This window comes from Zea mays, chromosome 8 (assembly GCF_902167145.1).
Source record: "Zea mays cultivar B73 chromosome 8, Zm-B73-REFERENCE-NAM-5.0, whole genome shotgun sequence".
NCBI lineage: Eukaryota > Viridiplantae > Streptophyta > Magnoliopsida > Poales > Poaceae > Zea > Zea mays.
Window position 1 is genome coordinate 178,069,455 of NC_050103.1, and position 20,279 is coordinate 178,089,733.

The following is a 20,279-nucleotide window of genomic DNA, read 5'->3' on the forward strand; positions in this document are numbered from 1 at the left end:
TGCTTGCGTATATGTAAGCTTCTCCTGCTCAGCGTTTGCGTCTGTCCCATGATTTCTGAAAAGAAAATGTTTGAATATATTGTAACTATGGCGATTTTTTTCAAGTGTCTTGTAACTGTAGCATAATGACGAGCAATTCATTAGTTGTTTCCCATACTGTATGCGCGTGTTAACAAGTGCCACCAAACATCACGCTGATTAATGGTTTTAAATAGCCCGCTATAGTTTTGTTATGGCTTTTTATATGGTTTAGTGCTACACTATTACTAATTGTTCCACTATTATCACTAATGATATTTCATCTCTACTAAACACCATTATTTAGTTTAGACGCGATATATTTTTAACACCTAATCCATATTAAGGTATATATTCATCCTCTAGCTAGGTTCTTTGCCTAATAAAGGATGTAATAAATCACTAAATAATTATTGAGTTGTTGAATATTGAATGTTGATCATAACATTATTGAGTATGTTCATCGATATGATGAATGTTAAATACTACACTTGGAAACATATTCTTCTAGATCTTAAGTCCAGGAACCCTGTTTGGAACGCTGGTTTTAATTCCTGTAGTTTCAGAACTGACAAAACTGTAAATTATAACTTAAGTTCAGGAGCCGTTGTTAGGCTGTTAGCTACAACTACAAAATGACACTTGTGGATCAATATACTTCAGAGGGAGAAAGAACTATCATGTGGAAATGTCATAAAGAACCATACACTACACATATAAGTATAGAACCTAGACAACACGCTGAAACACGCTGATGTGTAATTCAACGCCATCTTTTATATATAGCATAACAATAATATAAGGAAGTAGCTCCAGCTCCATCTTTTGCATGCATTGCAGCTACGGTTAAACTGGCTTGTTCCTTAGCCTCCTTGCCGGATCTGGCTTCACAAATCTAAATTGGTCCAAAACCTCCATCGTACTTGAGCTTACAAACTGAAGAAAATAGAGTAACAATTGTTCAGAGGGAGATGCCCAAATGGCGTTCTTTCTGAATTTTCTGGAATTTTCGTTATCCAATGCCACATCAATCTGTAAAGTACTATTTCAAACATGTGAAAAGGGAGAGAATATTGAAAGAAGGAAAGGAAAAGGAAATACAAAAACTGACCTGAACCAGCATATCACCTCTTGTGGCATGCACCCTGGCATACCCGAATTCTGAAACTCTTGATAAGCTCCACTTGTTCAACTGATTATTTGAAAATCAAGGCAAGATTTTGTTAACGAGCATGTACAGTATTGGATATAAATTTAAGGTTATGAATTAAAAGTATATCTCAAATCTGAATGTTCATTGAATAATTATTACAAGAAATCTCATGTATATCATCTTAAAGATCAAGCACTACTTGCTTTGGACTACAAAAGACTTGTTACTATAGTTCTTACCACAATCCTAGGGAACTTGTCCAAGCTAAATCCTCCAGCTCCAACAGTGGCATGAACGGGTGCAGTATATTTGCTGTTGTCATAAGTATCAATTCCACTTTCATCCTTCTTTGGCTTGCCTTTGCATATATTCTTGTATATTGCACAAGTCCTCTCATAGTTGTGTACATGGCCAAAGAAAACCAAATCCACCTACTCAACCAAAAACCAAAACATGCTACTATGGTTAGTGTATTGTGGTCAGCTGGTCATTTCTTTTCATACCAGCCTGAGGTAGTTAAGTTTCAGTTCCAAGCGTGATTTCTTACCTGGTGCTTGAGCAAGAGTGGCTCAACGGAGGCTACAAATGCTAGATCTACATTAACTGGTATTCCGACATGGGATGAGTACATCGGTCTATGCCTGCAATTTTCATTGAAGTATGGTGATTATGTTTCTTGTATCTGAATAGCACATATTACAGGTTTAAGAGAAACAAAGTACAAAATGTAAGGACTCTTGTTGGGTCTGCATGATCTGTCCATAGCCAAGCTACTTCAAAACAAACATACTTACGTAAGAAAACTCACCCAATGAAAATTACCCATGGTGTCCTCGATCTATTGACTGATGACAAATCTTGATTCATCCATTTGTACTATTCAAACAATAAACTTTTCAGAGAAACAATACATATATTTCGAAGTCTGAACAATACATGAAAAGTTCCAATTGATTGTATACCTGCTCCGACATCTCTGACCACTTATGCTCAGTTGACATCACGACAAAGTGAACGCTCCCTTGCTCAATTGAATACCATGGCTTATCCTTACTAACAGCTGGCATGCGGAAATATGACTCATATGCAACTCCACATTCGCCACCTGAATCTGGGGTCACATATACAGAACCAGACTCTGCATAATCCCTGAGCCAAGAACATCGTTAATGATGGTGCATTTCACGATGCAATTCAACTGTTCATATTAAACTGCAAACATAAGATTTTAAAAGTATCAGTTACCTTTCATGGTTACCAATAGCGGTCATGTAGGGAACTCGAGAAGCGAGTGGTGCTATGAGGTTTAGGAAGAAATCCCATTCAACCAGAAAGCCTGTGGCATAGCTTATGTCTCCTATGTGGAAGACTGAATTGACCTTTCCTGTTTGGATTTCTTTAGCCACTGCCTTGACCACAGAAATCGATCCAGGCTGCAGATGCATTCCGTGAGAGTTACTACTTAAATAAATTCACAATTTTGGAATTAATACAATCAGAGCACCTCAGAAGGAAAGTTACAATCTGAATAAAAACCCAGAGTTAAGCGATTCTGTTGCTCGAGGCAACATTTTGGTCTACCTGAATGTAGTGTTCCACTGATGGGTCCAGCGGAGCCTTCCCCATATCACCGTAGATCACAAATGATGTCTCGTCGGAGCCTGCAGCTGGTGGCATTCTGAATGTGTTTGTGTCACTCCAACCCACGGAATCACTGCACAAGCACAAACCCAAAAACTGCGTGAACAGATGAAACATCCATCTCTCCTTTGGTTGCCAGAATGTTACTACAGAACTGGCTGACATTTTAAAGTTAGAAACTTTCCGAACATCCATGGCATTTTCTAATTCTGAAGCATTGCTGATCAGTTGTTTAGTTTGTGAGGATCTTAGTCACAAAAGGACTTTACCTTCCGTAACGGTAGGTGTAGGATTGAGAAGGCTGGAGCCCGGTCATGACGGCCGTGTGGATGTAGCCAGGGTCATGCCACCCGAAATCCTTGGCAGGGCTTGGTAACAAGGGGCTACCTGCATCGAGATAAGTTCGTCGAAGCAATTCCAGAATCAAACACAGTCACGTTTCCCTTAGTAACGTCTGCTCTCTGTGATAAATGGACGAGACCACAACTTACTGCACATATCATTCCGCGTGAACGTTGCCACTTGAGAAGTAGCGGACTTGCCTCCTCCGTACTGAACCTGCTGCGGCCTCCCGTCGCCGCTCACCCAGGTAAGCCTCATCTGGCGACAACCATTGCTTCCAGCGCTCAGATACAGTTTGGCAGAAAATCACCGTAGAATGGACGAAGAAACGGTGGGCCTGCTCACCGATGTGGCCGTGGAGTCGGTGCTGGAGAGGTGGCCGTAGAGCGGGCTGGCGGGGTTGGCGAACCGGAGCGCGCCGGACCGCTTGAGGACGCACGGCGTCCGGAAGCCGCCGGAGAAGAGCACGAACTCGACATCGGTGCGGAAGTTGATGACGTGGAAGGTGACGGTGGCGGCGCAGGTGCGGACACTGCAGGCGCCCGACGCGTCGCGCTTCTGGCATGCCGCGGTCTTGCAGCCCAGGTAGCCAGGGTCGCGCTTCATGTACTGTGCCTGCATGCATAGATGATAGCCCCAAGGCGGAGGACCGCGTCAAATAGCTCAAGTTCAGTTCGGCCCGAAAAACTTGGCGTCGCTGGCGGCCTGTATATAATTTGGCCCATTATTTGGGACGGCCTCGAAGATCATGGGTGTGCGAGAGCATGACTTCACACGGTGCCGACTGCCGACTGCCGACTGCCGACACGGCAACGATGACTCTACTGCTCTAAACTAGAGTACTTTCTAAGGTCCAACTACACAGCTTGCCCATCTGAACCATGCAACGCACGTCATTCATGCGATGACGTTGTAGTACCCAAACGGATGACCAATGTTTGCACGCTAACTTATTAGGCTTGGCTTGCTGCATTCATCATGGATGCCCATTCTTGTGAGACATGTTGCATGGGGTACCGAAAAATGTCACTGTTGATCAAGTACTTAACCATCTAGAGCTTCCTTTTCGTAAACTCAGCAACCTCTTAATGAAGAGAACGACTTGAACATGGCAGAAAGAAACAACTTTTTTATATACCAATCCGTGGTAACTAGTACGTAGGCAAGGATCATGAGCCAGCGAAAACAGAGAGGTGATGCAGTCCGAAACTTGCCTTGACGGGGTAGTGGCACAGAAGCGGGAGATGCGCTAGATCGCCGGTCTGGACGTAGTTAACACCACTCAAAGGGCACCCGGAGACACTGCGCATGCACCAGTTCACGGATCGAGAGGCGACGACGATCCATCCGTCCGTCAACAAAAACAAACGATCGTAACAGCTAGCAGCAGTCAGTCAAAATAAAATTATTAATGTTAAAATTACCTGGAGCTGCATGGCGTGATCATCGCGACCCAGTCGTCGGCGTCGGGTCTGAGGACGCCGGCCACGGTGACCGTGAGGAACGCCTCGTCGGGGAGCGGCGCCCCGCCGCTGCTCACGTTGATCGACAGGTACGGGCTCGGGTTGGAGCACGAGGACAGCCTCCTCCGGTTCACCGTCCTGAACTCCGACTTCCCTGCGAAGCTCTCGTGCAGCATCTCCGGTGGCGGCGGTGCAGGCCAGCACGACACGGTGGCGCAGAGGCCGAGGAACACAATCGACGCGACGGCACCGGAGCCAGAGAGACCCATCGCAACGTACGAGGCTACGAGCGCGTGTGGTTACGGCGGCGCACAAATGTGCCTCAAGCTAAGATTATATATAAGCACCACCTGCCGGAGCTGTCTGATCCAAGATGTGCGAGACGTCTTGGCGAGGGATAGTAACGGACCCGTTCTTATCCATATTCGTACCGGCAAAATAAAATTATACTCATCAAAAAACTTATTATACCCATGCACTCGTGGCTATGAAATTATACACATACCGCATGGATAAAAATACCATCGAGTAACCCACACTTGATTAGATATGCCCACTAAACACATATTAAATAGCATAAATCTTATAAATATATGGCGTATTTAAAACTATAAATTATCAAATGTGAGTAAATAAAAGAAGAAGAAATAATAAATAATGTAGAAACATGCATGTTGATCTCATATAATATATTCTTAATTGAGTAGATTATTTATATATATCTTTACCCAGTAGATTGATTATCCATGGTACATGGATATAGTTAGTATATACACATACTCGCACCCGTCTACTCGATGGGTACAATATTGTGCTCATAAACATACCTACAGTCTACAGATAAAGAATTTATCCCATCCTCGCTCTTATGTCGAGTAAACCCGTCGGGTATACGAGTTTTGGGTACTTATTATTACCATCTCTACTCGGTGTTTAGGAGACTATTAGGTCACGCACCAACATTAAGGTTGTTAATGTTTATAGCAGAACAGCCATATGACTGTGCATAACACTTTTTTGCGCTGTAGACTGCATTGTTTGTTGAGTGAAATTGAAATAGGATATGCGATAGAAAAGGCTGCTGGAGATAGCCTAAAAAGGATGTCTTCCTCATCCGCGTGGACAACTTAGATCACGTCCAGCAGTTTGCTCATATGGTCACCAAAAATATTGTTTTGCAATATGGACTGCACTCTTTACAAAGTGTAATTTGAATATAGGGATGTGATTGGGTAAGTTGCTGAAGCTAGTCTTACACTTCATAGATACATGTGTATCGGCAACATATCCTGTGATGTTAGGAATGTTAACAACTAACACAAGGTAAATTAGACAAACTATCTTTTTCTAAATTATGCCATTTATTTTCCCTAGCCAAAACATATGCAATAAAATTAAGTTTTTATATGCATACAAGGTTTTACCTAAGTGTTGCTATCATTATCACATAGATGTTATCCAACATATATTTCACACCTACCCACTAGTCTATAAGGCCACGAACAATTTTCCCACTTAATATAGGGATCTCTAGGGTGTTGATTGAAAAAAAATACAAGATACAGACTTTTCACGGAGATTCTCCATACATATTGTATTCTAACTGCATTTATGATCCATGGGCTTATGATTATATTATGAAGTCTCCTAGTTGCCTTTTGTAATTGGAAAATGGAACTATGGTCTCAGCGTTGTACATTCCCTAACTAAGCTAGAAAGATAAAGCATGTAAATGCAGAAACTTAAACGCGATATAAACTCCCGTTGACGCACCAGTATTTTATCGAGGTGTTGTGGTTAGCCTTGGACCTTCTCCCCGTAAGTGGTGCTCTAGTTGTGGCATCTTTAAAATTCTCCTCGTCGTCTCCATAATCAAGTTTCCAGATAAAATACCATAGACCTCATTCTCTCCGATACATGGTGTTAACCACACCACAAGCACAATCAATGTGATCTCATAAAATTATAGCCCCTCTGGTACAACCTACAATGACTTGTGCAAGCGTCAAGGAATGCAATGACCAAGAGTTGGGTTTAAGGGTGCCTAACCTCACTTCGAATAGTAGGTAATGTGGAGAGTGTTATAATCAACAATTTAATTAACCTAAGCACCTCATAAAACACCTATATTGATCACTTAGGGGTGTTTGTTTTGAGAAATCAATCCATCCAACATAAGTTGATACATCATGAGTCTATTCCTAAAATTTGGTGGATGACTTCATTCCTCGTATTAGTACTAACTATGAGAATTAAGTGGTGATTGATCAACTTATTCTATTCCACAAACCAAACAAAAAAAGTGAGAAGATGATGGACTAGCTTATTTCTTAAACTAAACACTCTACTAGTGATTTTATTATGCACTTGGGTATATAGAGTTATTGGACTATATTGTTCAACCATATGGTTCACAGAAAGAAGTTTCAAACCAAACAAAGAAATATTGAATTACTTTGAAATAGTAATTGGTATTTTACAACTGAATTTGTCGTCCATATCTTACTGACATTTGAGATTCCTTCGGAGTAAACAACCATTATAAATATTAAATATTATTATCATCACGAGATTAGCGTCGCAACCTCCATTCTAGATCGCACCTCAAGCTCTACTACCAACTTCAAGCCACATGGATACATTGTGTAGGTTAAATGACTGTTTATGATATCATAGTACTTATGACTATGGTCTATGGCTGAAACTTCTTATTTTAAAAGTACAAAATACTCCGAGCGTCCCAAAATATAATTCATTTTAGATTAAACATGCATTCATTAATCAACCCCTAAATGTACTTTGTATATGTATTTATATTCGTTATCATTCATTCGAATGTGGACGAAAAAATAGAAACAGAAAAAACTATATTTTAAGATGAAGTAAGTGTTAATAAAACATATATTAAGCACAAGAGGTTTAAATTAATTGAGGATAATTGATAACTATAAAAAAGTACGCATTTGGTCATAAGCATTTTTTATGTAATAATTATGAGATACGTAATCAGAAAACATATAACAAACGCACGAGTTTTAACTTACTTAAGGATAAAAATATGTAACTTAAAAAATCTACAAAAGTACTATTTAATAAGATTAAAGATAAAACTTGGATGGAGACTCCAAAGTGTTGACTATTGTGTTAGAAACTGAACAAAGAGAAAAAAATATAGGAACTTAATATAAACATATCTTTAGTAGATGGAATTAAACATTAAATAATGCTTATGTCTCCTTCCGCATGAGCTGATGAACTAGTAAGAAAGTATTTTAACAAGGGTCGTTTATTAATGTAAATGTTGTAGATACACAACATCTATACTATACAATAATATGGTATTTACAGTACAAAAATAAATAGTATTCTTCAAAAAAAGGTGAGAAGTAGGTCCAGTTAATCTTCTTTCTGTTGTGAGCGACAGCTATTATTGAATTATCAGGCTCAGTGACTTGTTTGCCGGAGCTCCCTTCACAATCCTAAATTGGTCTCGTACCTCCATCGAACTTGAGTTTACAAACTGAATGAAAGAGGTTAACAATTATTCAGACTTCAATGCAAATGCAGAACCATTTTAAAAACTAAAGTGGTGTTTCTTTTTCAACATTTGCTGAGAATTAGGCGTGTTAACCTGTGGAATTTTATTTATTCAACCACTTCAATATTTGGAGTACTTATAAACATGCTAAAATAGAGGGGCCGGAACACAACACATGGGGAACTCACCTGAACCAGCATATCGGTTCTTGTAGCATGCACCTTGCCATAGCCAAACTCCGAAACCCTTGATAAGCTCCAGGCCTCCCCCTAAATATTTGGATATTGGGAAAAGAATATTAACAAGCATATATCAACATTAGTCAAGATAATCGATTCCTAATTATCCCTCGATTCCTAACATTAACTGAATCATTGTTAACACCCTACAACTTTAAGATTATGCAGTGCCTACGTTGAACATAGTACAATACAAACCTTGTTAACTGTTACCATGACTTACTTTGTTAGGGAAGCTGTCCAAGCTGAACCCTCCTGCTCCAACAATGACATGAACAGGTGCGGTGTAGTTGCTGTTGTCATAAACGTCAATTCCACTTTTGTCCGTCGTTGGCATGCCTTTGCAATTGCCTTGGTATACCGCACAAGTCCTCTCGTAGTTGTGTACATGGCCGAAGAAAACCAGATCCACCTACTCACAGCATAACCCGAACATGTCACTATAGACATTTTGTTATTTTTCTCAGGAATAATGTGGCACGGTTTATTCTAAATTTTTGAACTTTTATTAGTGTGGTTTCTTACCTGGTAGTTGAGCAGGAGTGGCTCAACAGAGGCAACAAAGTTGGAATCCACGTTGGGCAGTATACCACCATGGGAGGAATACATGGGTCTATGTCTGCAATGGCCAGTGAAATGCCAATTGTTATTTCTTGCATCACTTGGAACCGATTACCGAATCCAGAGTTCAACATAAACAATACAAAAAAAGGTCTGGTCTAATGCTGCAGCCTTTCTTTCCCCACCTGACCAGTCTTTAGCCAGGCTATTGTTAGAGAGAAATGACTAATTCACTCACCCAATGAAGATCACCCACGGTGTTCTTGATCTATCAACCGATGACAAATCTTCGTCCATCCAATTGTACTATTCAAACAACAAAGTTTTCAGACAAGTTTTTTGTGTTTCTAAGATTTCAATCAGAAGTAAAAATTTATAGGCAACATCATACCTGCTCTGACTTCTCCGACCACTCATGCTCAGTGGACATCACAATGAAGTGAACGGTCCCTTGCTCAATAGAATACCATGGCTTATCCTTACTAACAGCAGGCATGGGGAAGTATGATTCGTAGGCAACCCCACATTCACCCCCTGAATCAGGAGTCACATACACAGATGCAGAGCTCGCGTAATCCCTGGGGAACCATCATCAGTTCATGATAGCAATTGTGCATTGTATATTTATTTATATCACCCTGTAAATTCACTATTACTGAAAATTGCACTGGAAGTGAAAGATTCTTTTGAATAAAGAAATTCACCTTTCGTGATTACCAATAGCTGTCATGTAGGGAACTTGAGAGGCCAGTGGCGTGATGAGGTGAAGGAAGAAGTCCCACTCGACCAGGAATCCTGTGGCATAGCTGATGTCTCCTATATGGAAAATGGAGTCCACGTTTCCTGTTTGGATCTCTTTAGCCACTGCCTTGGCCACAGAAACCGATCCAGGCTGCAAAGACGTATCATGACCATTAGAATTTAGAACTAGACCGAGTTCATATTTTTCCAAACTTGATACAAACATAGTATGACATACGAGAGTGTACAGTCTTCGCAGAAGAAGTCCAGTCTTAGAGCATTTTTGCATCGACACTGTATTTTGGCCTACCTTATCCCCTTTATTGATTACAATAAACGGACAGCTCCTACCATTTTACTGTCAAAAATATTTCCATATACCTGAATGTAGTGTTCCACAGACGGGTCCAGTGGAGCCTTCCCCATATCACCATAGATCACAAAGGATAGCTCATCTGAACCAGCGGCTGGTGCAGTTCTAAATTTAACTGTGTCACTCCAGCCCACAGAATCACTGCACAAATAAGGAAGCCACTGATTGCAGATCATTTTTCAAGGATCTTAGTCATGTTACGAGAATTCAAGCTCTACCTTCCGTAGCGGTAAGTGTAGGACTGAGATGGCTGAAGCCCAGTCATGACGGCCGAGTGGATATAGCCGGGGTCATGCCAGCCAAAATCCTTGGCAGGGCTCGGCAGCACGGATATACCTGCAATTATGTGTGAGGAAACGCGGGATTAGACACAGCGACATGGCATTTTATCTTACAGTTCCATTCTCCGAGGATAATAAGGTAGTATAACATATGGATTACTCACTGCACATGTCATCCTGCGTGAACGTTGCGACTTCAGAAGTAGATGACTTTCCGTCTCCATACTGCACGCGCTGAGGATTCCCGTCTCCACTCACCCAGGTGAGCCTCATCTGCGACGATAAAACGCCCAGTTAAGGTAAGGGTGTTGTTCAGCTGTTGTAGAGAGCAACAGTGGAATCGAAGGGCGGGGTTCCTAGAATGGCTCTGCTCACCGAGGTGGCCTTGGAGTCGGTGCTGGAGAGGTGGCCGTAGAGCGGGCTGGCGGGGTTGGCGAACCGGCGCGCGCCGGACCGCTTGAGGAGGCACGGCGCCTTGAAGCCGCCGGAGAAGAGCACGAACTCGACATCGGTGCGGAAGTTGACGACGTGGAAGGTGAGCGTGGCGGCGCAGGTCCGGGCCGTGCATGCGCCGGACGCGTCGCGCTTCCCGCACCCGGCGTTCTTGCAGCCCAGGTATCCGGGGTCGCTTGTCAGGTATTGGGCCTGCACTTTCGCGTCAGGAAGATTCGAAGCTGGGTATCATGAAATAATACATTTGTTCTCTCCAAAAAAATTTTGTTGCCTAAGTTCGATTTGAATCCTTTAATTGAAAGAAAAGTTTTTTTTGTCTTCTCCGATTTCTGAAACTATGCAACGTGCTTTCTAAACGGTTTTAACAGCAGTTTAGATCTATCGTTCTACGTGGTGCTACATCAGATGGGGGAGTGACATAAATTAAGATTGTGTTGATAGTTTATAGATTACTAATAAATATACTTGCGCGTTGCAACTGTAGAAAAGAAAAGAAATCAAATAACCATAGAAAGCAACATCATAATGTTAAATGTCTAATTATGTTTTATATTTTTTTTTATAAAATTTTGAAACTATTTTGTCGAATAACCATGTCATCCATGTTATTAATTAATAATATATATATAGAAACAATCTTTATCAAGACAATTACAGACATATTTTTGCAAAAATATTATCCAGATATTTTTTTTATCAAAGGTGTACAATTAAAAATACTGAAACTAAATTAATCATAAAACATATAAAAGGTTTAGTTCTGGGAAAAAAATATCAAACATGTTTTAGATTTTTCCTTTGAAATCATGGTCTACATTAGTTTGAAATCATTTGACTATGATATAATTTCTTATGTCCATCCGATTGTAATATAATTTCTTATGTCCATCCGATTGTAATATAATTTCTTATATCGAACATAAATATAAAATAATATCAAATATATATTGCAAAAGCTAAAACTATTGGCTAAATTATTGATCGATGGTTATAAAGTCTTACTCTTGACTTGTGTAAAAAACAACTATCAACCGGAGTCCGGACGGGATGAACTACATGTATTTATAAAGTTTTTTATCTGGTCTAAACTGCATGTATCTATAAAGTTTATTTTTCTGGTCTAGCTAATTAACGTCTCTGGACTACCAACAACCTAGCTCGTGGAGCAAATTTGAACGTCCGAAAAGTCGTTGGATGGGATAAAATAAACGGCCGTTGGGCAAAAATCGGAGGAGATTCGAGTATTATTCCGGGATCAGAATTGGGCTTAGGAGGCCGATGTATGTACACGAGCCCAACAGATGGGAACGGCCCAAAATATGACGTGCGAGGTATTTTTGGAGTCTGCCCGTGTTTGAATTGAACTGAAGCATGCACGCATACAATGGTAATTATAACAAGAAGACAACATTGTGAGTGCCAAAAATCCAATTATCTCCACGTTAGTACATCTTTGATGACTGACGTACGTCGTTGTCACCGCCTTAACTTCTCGTAAGCTCAGCAACCACTTAAAAGGCCAAATATTTGTCCTCGAACTGACAGTGCGAAGAGGTTCGTATGTGAAGCAATCCTCAACCGCTAGCGCTGGCTGTTATTATTAGTAGCTTAATAATTGTTATGGAGTAGCTAAGGAGCAGGCAAAAACTCTCACCTTGACAGGATAGTGGCAGAGGAGCGGGAGATTCGCCAGGTCGCCGGTCTCCACGTAGTTCACTTCACTCAGAGGACACCCAGCAACGCTGCGCGCGTGCATGCACGCATCAGCAATGCAAGTCGACGCACGGGCCGGGAGAGAAGAGAACGACGACGCGCGCACCGCACGACGGGAGAAAAAAAAAATGCAACGATCGATCATCAAACTGAGTTCGTACGTACCTGGAGTTGGAAGGCGTGATCATGGCGACCCAGTCGGAGGGGTCGGGCCTTTGCACGCCGGAGACGGTGACCTGGAGGAACGCCTCGTCGGGGATCGGGCCTGCGGCGCCGACATCGATGGCCAGGTAGGGGCTCGGGTCGACGCAGGAGCCCAGCGGCTTGCGGTTCACCGTCCTGAACTCCGACTTGCCCGCGTAGCTCTCGCGGTGCAGCAGCGTCGTCGCCGCCGCCGCCGCCGAGCACGAGACGGCGGCGCAGCGCAGCAGGCCGAGGAGCGCGAGCGCGAGGAGCGGCGTGAGTTGGCTGGAGCCTCGCTGGACGACGAAGAAAGCCATCATGGTGAGTAGGCTGGAGCTAGCGGCTGCTGAGAAGCAGGTGGTTGTTATATGCCGGGCGGGCCGCACCGGCGCGGCGGCGGCACCGGCACGTCTCCTCCGTTTGCTGTGGACGGCAATTAGGCGACGGACGCATCGCGCAGCGGGAGCGGAGGTACTGAGACCGATCCGTCCATCCGCGCTTCCTTGCTGCGTCCACGGAAACGGGCGGAGCTGGCGATCCCTCTCCTTGTCCGTGCGTCGCGATCAATCGATCGATCACCAGAGAGCCCGGGCTTTTTATACGACACAAGGAAGGAGATGGGTTTGATGTGGTGCACAGGCAGCGCTAGTTGTGTGGTTTTTTTAGTACACGGTGAGCCGTGTGCATATATGGGGGACCACCATCTGTGTGTGTATCGCTTTAGGACGCGCCACAACGTCTCAACCGAACGCGCAGGCGGAGGCGGGTCGTCGATAGGACGGACACGTGCACGGGGCGGTGCGCGCCAACCCCAGGCGAAACGACCCGGAGAGGACGCATTAAACTTGTCGTCGCGACCGGCGGTAGTTTTCAGTTGTGAACGATTGAAGGCGGATCGAGGGACGAGGCGGGGTACACCGGTTTGGCCGATCCGGCAGAATATGCTTCAATTATTAAAGCCCACCAGGTTTCATCTCTCGGATTAATATTTGAGCCACGGTGATGCTGAAAACAACCTACCGTTATTGGATCCAAATTAAAAACCATGACTTAGCGTCAACGCCATCGTGTAATCATCCAAACGGAGGCGGTGACTGATTACTGATAGATAGGTTTTGTTTTTTGGTATCGGTATGAAGTATGAACATAGAGATCGGAGGGGAAACTGGCCGGCCGTGATCGCATTATTCATTATTAGAGAGCTGCTACTGCACGGCATTCTCTAGCTTGGGCTAGGAAGCCAGATAGCCATATTAGAACGAGTTAAATAAAGAGGATTCAAACAGATTAAATCCATTATTGCTAGTTAAAATTAGATAGAAAAGAGATTCAATCTTCCTCACTACCTTCCAATCCGAATGCAACCAAACAACCCTTTATGGGGCAGTTCAGACAGTCGAACGAGCCTGCCCAAGCTTCAGGTTCGTTGTCGCGAATTTTCAGTTCCTGTTCTGGTCGAATCAAGTTTCCATCAAAGTAAAGTGGCAGTTAACACATTTATCCAAACTCTTATGTGCTAATAACACCAATAATCATGTGCCCAAATAAACTCGTAGTACAGGTTAGACTTCTGAAGCTGTGCGGATACCAGGTTTAATGATATGCATGGATGCACACTAATCACTATCTTATGAGCTAATGATGCTGCTAATCAAGTATTTTTTTTTTTACTCTTTATGTGTTACTTCAGTTATTAAAATGGGCAAAAGGTATTTATAATCTCCAATCGACCAAGTAGTCGCTACAATAGCTCTAGGCAAAATTCATGACTATCAGTCTACTAGATGCTCACTCGTTAGATCATACCTCACGGTTCAATGAGACATGATGGGAATTTTTTTTCCTATTGTATCAGAACTAGACGTTCGAATTGTTGTCGTGAGCATGAGATTTGGCACCCACTATCAGACGAATCCAATGTAAAAACATATCTGATCACTTAACAAATGTTGTTGGACCCACACTCATTGGTCTGACACTATAGAACGGGAAAGCAACCGAAACTCAAATGGTTTTATCGTATGGTTCGACGCATGCTGTTAGACTAGTCTGACACGTCTAGTTGTGTCTACGAGTTTTATCTGGTCTGTTTCCCTATGTCATTGGACTAAACTTATTGGTGTGACGCCCTACTGTTCATAGGGTCTGAAGGTCATGCTCTAGATATACATACGTGGAGACGTTAGACCAATCAACTATGGTCTTATGACCTTAAAACTTAGGGTACAACGCCTCAGAAACGCTTCAAACTTGTCCTGATTGAAAACTTCGAAAATGAGTTCTGGCCTATTCTATTAGGTATCTCCTAAGTCATCTAGAACTAGAGACAACTTGTCTGCACCACACTAAACTTATTAAACTATCTAGATTAAAATACTGGTTCATACCTTGTTTATATTGCAATTAATTGGAAAACAACGTCCTAAACTACTCTAAGTGTTTGTCAACTTCAAATGATACTTAGAACTAGTTCATCCTTAATTTTGGCTTTCGGCTTTTTAAGCCAAAACAAAATCAATAATTAGGGTCAAGAAAATCATAGACTACCCAAACCAATCTTCATAATTGTGATCTAACTTTATTTTTGCTTCTGAAAGTGTATGTTAGTCGCAATAATCTTATATCGTCATTAATCATCAAAACAACTGAGATTCTTTATGCTTACAAGATGGCCTAAATTGCTTAAGTTCTATCGACCGGGTCGGAGAAGCCCACAAAAGTTAGTAATTTTCATCGGATCGACATAAATTACTAACTTTTGCTAGCTCCTCCTAGCCAACAGAAATGAGGTAATTTTGGTCGGTTGTGTTCTAGACAACAACAAAATATCCAATTTCAATGGGCTAAACTAAAGTCTCAAAAAAGTATTCCGAACCACGAAAATTTTCTATTTTTTGATGCGTAGGTATTCTAGCCAAGAGGTAATTATCCTAAACATGTACACTACAAGAGCATCTCTAAGAGACTAACTAAATGACTCGTCAAACCAAATTTTAACTATTTAACAACAAAATTGCTCTCCAACAAACTAGTATCCGACTCGCCAAGCCATTTGGCTCTATAAATTGCCCCCCTCTTGCTAAACTTGACAAGCCACTCCGATTAGCCAAACTAATTTACCAGTTAGAGAGTCCATTGGAAGGTAAATAAAAAGTCAAACAAAGAATAAAAATGTAGAGTCTCTTGGAGATGCTCTAAAAAAGCTATTCAGAACAATAGTTTTTTATTGTATTTTATACGAGTGTCGGTGTTTCAATCCTCGTCCCGATAAGTAAATTTATTGTGCACGTTCCGAGCTCCAGAGGGTGTGCGCGGTGGGCACAAGATTTATATTGGTTCGGGGCACAACATCTTTGCTTCCGGTCATTGGTGGCTTGTTCGACACCTTTAATGCTCAAAACTCGTAGCAGAGTTTATAAGCAGACGAGAGAGGAAGAAGAGGCTTCCAAGTCTCTTATCAAGGTGGAACTAGAGCTAAAGGTCATAGAGTGGAGTCCTAGCTAATTCATGGTTTGACGGCGGAGCTTGGACCTCTGGGTCGTGCGTCCTTCTCCTGTTCGTGGACCCGTCTGGAACGTACACATTGTTGTCGTGAGTCACGGTGTCGATACCGTGATCTAATGCGGATTCTAGGACAGAAATTAAAATACACATGAGTATAAATGGCAATAATTTCTAAAAAACTAACAATAAAACATTTCGACACGCGCGGTAGCGTTGGACCAGACGTGGGCCCGTGGTGGTGTCTTGGCCCAACGTTGGAATTGGGTTTGGACGGTAGGGCCACATCTGAGTCGTCCAGGCGATAAGGCCATAGTGCTGCAGCAGAGAGGCCCGTTTAGTGCTCTTCTGGGTATAATTTATCGGTTCATCTCTAAGGGCAGGCTGATCTCCGAGACGATTCTCAACAAACAAAAAAGGTTCATCTTCGAGCCAGGTAAGAAATACGTGTCCATGTTGCACAAGATTTATGAAATTATAGTTGTGCATTTGAAACTTTTGAAATAGTATAAATACGGTAGGTCATAAAAGCATAAAACAACCTACACATGCCAGGGAGAGAGAAATATCAAATATATATGGTATGCTTGATATCCATATCCACATCAAGGAAACTAACTGCCTTTCCTGATAACTAGATTTTTGAACTCTCCTTGTCCCAGATATTTGAAGATATCTTTTCCCTTTAGGCTTGAGATAGGATTCCCAACAGATCTATAGTTAGTTCCTACCAAGAAAAGATCTAGGTGTGCCTTCCTAGCCTATAAATATGCAACCTGGAATAGTGCCCTTCCTCATACAATTACATCTTGCAAGTGCTAGGGTTTAGTTCTGCTTGGCATCAAGGTGAAGTGCCAGATGCAATTGGCATTGAAGGAGTGAGCATATCAATCCATATACCAAATTCTGCAGTTGAAGAAAGGCCAGAAGAAGAAGAAAAATCTGGTCATACCAAGGCGATTCAAAGCCTTGGACCCTTTTCTTTTATATGATCTACTATCTATACCAACTACAGAAGGGAGGCAACTAGAAAAAAGATCGAGGTTGAACTGCGTTCCACAGGTAAGTATTTTTTGGAGTTTATTTGTCGTTTTAATCTCTCATGTTCCTAGAAAGACTGCATGATTTGGCTGTGTTCCTTCTTTATGTTTGCTTCTCTCTATCTTCCATCATCTAGTTTAATCTATGTTTAGGGCTTCTCCGGTTCTTTTGGATCTCTGTTTTTTCAACCGTTCTTTACGGACGGTTGTTTCTCTGTTTGTTGCCTTGGGTACGGTGAGGCCATCGTGGTTGCGCGGCGCTCCGTGTCGCAGTAGACGCTCTCGCCCAACGACGATATTTTTCAGGCGAATGTTTTTTTTTTGTTTCAACCAATGAATTAACCATGCTAACTGAATGGACATCTGATTGATTTGTCATCTGAGCTAATTTGTAAATTGTGATCTAATTATTGAGGAAAGATGTTCTCTAGAGTAGTAAATAATAATAATAAATTGTCGGACTTTGGGCTTCTTTCATTTCTCGAGCTTCAGCACCCTGCAATTTCCCATCGTGTTAGCACTGAATCTATGTGAAATACGACTTGACTTTTGCTATTGTTTCGGTTTTCAATTTACAACGGCAAATAAAGTAAAAAAGATTGGAGCCTACGCATTGGGTAAGGAGTTGCTGGTGAAAGCTTAACTGGACTCATCGGCTTCCATGAAAATATGATGACACTTTCATTAATATTATCCTAAATATATCTATAAAACTCTCACGAAACATCTATTAAGAATTTAAGATTGGGCTAAGTAACCTGATTAAGATAGTTGTCAAGATGTTATGAATACTAGTTGTTTCCAATGGGCTTTGGCTCTTACTTAAATACTCAATGACGTAGGAATAGTTGTTTCCAATGGGGGTTGGGACTCTCTTTAAATGCTCAATGACGTGTCATTCATTCTCTTTTGAAGAGTTCACCTTTTTTCCTTTTGACCGTCTCTTGACACGTTTTTCCATTAAAAGGAAATATAGAAATTTACAAGCATCAAGACGGTAATCATCGGATAACCAAACACTCAGCAAAGTCTCGCTAGGTCCGCTAGTTTGTGGATAGTTTCGGGGTTCAGCCATCTCGGGTCGCTACTGAAGCTTTCATGATTAGGGATCTAAGACCTTGGTGCTGGCATTTTTGCCATCTAATAGCATATAAGCACTGTAATCGAATGTCCCACTTAAAATTTTATAGATTATATATGTCCTAGCTAATAAATAAATTAAATTATACAAATGTCAGCTTTATCTCTCCTAGTAAGGTGTCAAAAACTAACAATACAAAGTGAATAGACATTAACAATCGTGGCAAAAATAATGGGATAACGAGGGGACCCAAAAAATCGTGAGTCGTGACACCTATGTCACTGATGTTATTGTTAGCTAAAATAACAATAGAATAACTATTTCTATCAGTTAAGGACCTTTACAAATTATCACCTATAACTTTACATGAACTATACCTTTTATGTTACAGTAGCAACATTATACATGTGATTTTGTCTCATAGCTGATAGTATACCAATAGACGGGTAAAAAAAGCAAATAATTTGACAGAATATTACCCTTCGTTTGACATCCGTATCTGTAATTAGTTTTATAATTAAATTATATTTAATGACCGTATTTGACATTCAAATGTTCGAGGTGACACATACTAAATTTTAGTCAAGAAATACAAACACCCCAGTCGAACCGATCAAACCTCCATCAGCTCCACCCTTAGTACACACCATACAAACAGATATTACTCGTACTATATTTGTTTTTATTTTTAATTTTTAGATTCAGATCATATATGAATATTATTGAGTTGTATCGGATAAGATTTGAATGAAAATCAACATCTTAAATACTCAACTTCTATTATACGGATACAAATATAAATCAAATACAAATCGATTACTGAATACCAGGACTCAAATAAATATCGGATTTTAGGCCTTTTAGATGAATCAGATCAAATTCGAATACGTACAGATAATATTCATACCATTTACGTGACGATAGCAATATATCAATAAAAAATAAAACAAGAGAATTAATTGGGATCTTTAAAAGATTAAAAGAAATCAAAGAAGAAAAATCATAAAAAGTTAAGGAAAGAAAGAGAAAATAAAGAAATGAAAGTCTTTATTATTTACGTCGCATACATGATTTAAGGCGGAGAATGACTTAAGGAAGGAAGAAAATAAAGAAAAGGAAGGGAAGAAAGAAGGAAAGGAAGTAAAGAAAATAAATAAGGAAAGAAAGTGTCACGTCTATGCAGTGTTCAGGGTGGGAGCCTGGGGACGAGTGATACGAAGAATATCGTCCATTAGAGATATGAGTGGGTAAGAGAAATGAGAAGTTTAGGTATGGTCTTGTCTCTTTATTTTTTAATGTGTTAATTTTATGGATTTATTTCTCGAGGTGGCTCTAATTTTTTTGGTGAATTATATAGTGATATAGATTTAGATATTTTAGGCCACGTGAAATGAGGCTGCAATTACATCAAAGTTTGATTTTTATGTAACCGAACCATGGCGACAAAAAGAGAGAGAAAAAGTCTATTTTATCCTAGTGCAGTAGTGCTCCTTCCTTGGGCTATTTTTCTCTTTCTCTCGTTTCCCTTTCTCCAACTTCAGTGACAACAGATCGTGTACGCTACATCGGCTAATTTAATGTCCATGAAAATCTGATGACACTTTCATTAAGATTATCCTAAATATATATGTAAAACTCTCTTAAAACATCTATAAAGATTGGGCTGAGGTCATTCAATGAGAGTTTATAGAACTCTCGTTGCTAAATTTTGGCAAAGTTTGGTCAATCAGTTTGGTACACTAGAAAATGTAGGCACCTAGATTTAGGGATAGGGGTTGTTGGATTTATGTGCTTGATTCAATTGAGAAGTTCAATTAAATTATAGAAAAATTAAAAAGCCTATATATGGCAAGTAAGATAGCTATCTGTCCGCGACTTTATCAGATCATGATTGGATCTAATCTCGATTTTATCGGTTCGTGGATGTGACCCTATATATAAGGTGCATATCTGTCTTT

At 41.0% G+C, this 20,279-nt stretch overlaps 2 protein-coding genes across 4 annotated transcripts; both read right to left on the reverse strand.

The window, feature by feature from the left end:
* Window positions 1-578: 578 nt before the first annotated feature.
* Window positions 579-4,903, reverse strand: LOC100191994 (uncharacterized). Of its 3 annotated transcripts, XM_008656044.4 has the most exons (13): window positions 4,579-4,903; window positions 4,369-4,456; window positions 3,500-3,769; window positions 3,304-3,412; window positions 3,082-3,199; window positions 2,753-2,885; window positions 2,417-2,604; window positions 2,134-2,320; window positions 1,980-2,047; window positions 1,719-1,812; window positions 1,411-1,602; window positions 1,130-1,210; window positions 579-954 (listed from the first exon to the last, which is right to left on the reverse strand). In XM_008656044.4, exons 1-13 carry the CDS (start codon window positions 4,884-4,886, stop codon window positions 865-867), a joined length of 1,926 nt encoding a protein of 641 aa, XP_008654266.1. In that variant the 5' UTR covers window positions 4,887-4,903; the 3' UTR covers window positions 579-864. The 3 variants fall into 3 exon arrangements, with proteins under 3 accessions (XP_008654266.1, XP_035817160.1, NP_001130890.2); XM_035961267.1 differs by lacking the exons at window positions 4,369-4,456; window positions 4,579-4,903 and having other exon boundaries at window positions 579-1,050; window positions 3,500-3,762; NM_001137418.2 differs by lacking the exons at window positions 4,369-4,456; window positions 4,579-4,903 and having other exon boundaries at window positions 780-1,210; window positions 3,500-3,717.
* Window positions 4,904-7,885: 2,982 nt separating this feature from the next.
* Window positions 7,886-13,248, reverse strand: LOC100281400 (uncharacterized). Its single transcript, NM_001372505.1, has 13 exons — window positions 12,682-13,248; window positions 12,458-12,545; window positions 10,726-10,995; window positions 10,515-10,623; window positions 10,288-10,405; window positions 10,078-10,210; window positions 9,660-9,847; window positions 9,347-9,533; window positions 9,194-9,261; window positions 8,920-9,013; window positions 8,618-8,806; window positions 8,344-8,424; window positions 7,886-8,137 (listed from the first exon to the last, which is right to left on the reverse strand). The coding sequence occupies exons 1-13, from the start codon at window positions 13,017-13,019 to the stop codon at window positions 8,045-8,047; spliced, it is 1,956 nt and encodes a 651-aa protein (NP_001359434.1). The 5' UTR covers window positions 13,020-13,248; the 3' UTR covers window positions 7,886-8,044.
* Window positions 13,249-20,279: the final 7,031 nt, after the last annotated feature.

Coding starts and splice junctions, on each gene's coding strand:
- LOC100191994 (XM_008656044.4), bottom strand. CDS start 4,886: ATGGGTCTCTCTGGCTCCGGTGCCGTCGCGTCGATTGTGTTCCTCGGC. Junction 3,413..3,499: donor CCGACTCCACGGCCACATCG/GTGAGCAGGCCC, acceptor GGTTGTCGCCAG/ATGAGGCTTACCTGGGTGAG. Junction 2,605..2,752: donor CAGTGGAACACTACATTCAG/GTAGACCAAAAT, acceptor ATGCATCTGCAG/CCTGGATCGATTTCTGTGGT.
- LOC100281400 (NM_001372505.1), bottom strand. CDS start 13,019: ATGATGGCTTTCTTCGTCGTCCAGCGAGGCTCCAGCCAACTCACGCCG. Junction 10,996..12,457: donor TCTGCCACTATCCTGTCAAG/GTGAGAGTTTTT, acceptor GCGAAAGTGCAG/GCCCAATACCTGACAAGCGA. Junction 10,211..10,287: donor TACACTTACCGCTACGGAAG/GTAGAGCTTGAA, acceptor TTATTTGTGCAG/TGATTCTGTGGGCTGGAGTG.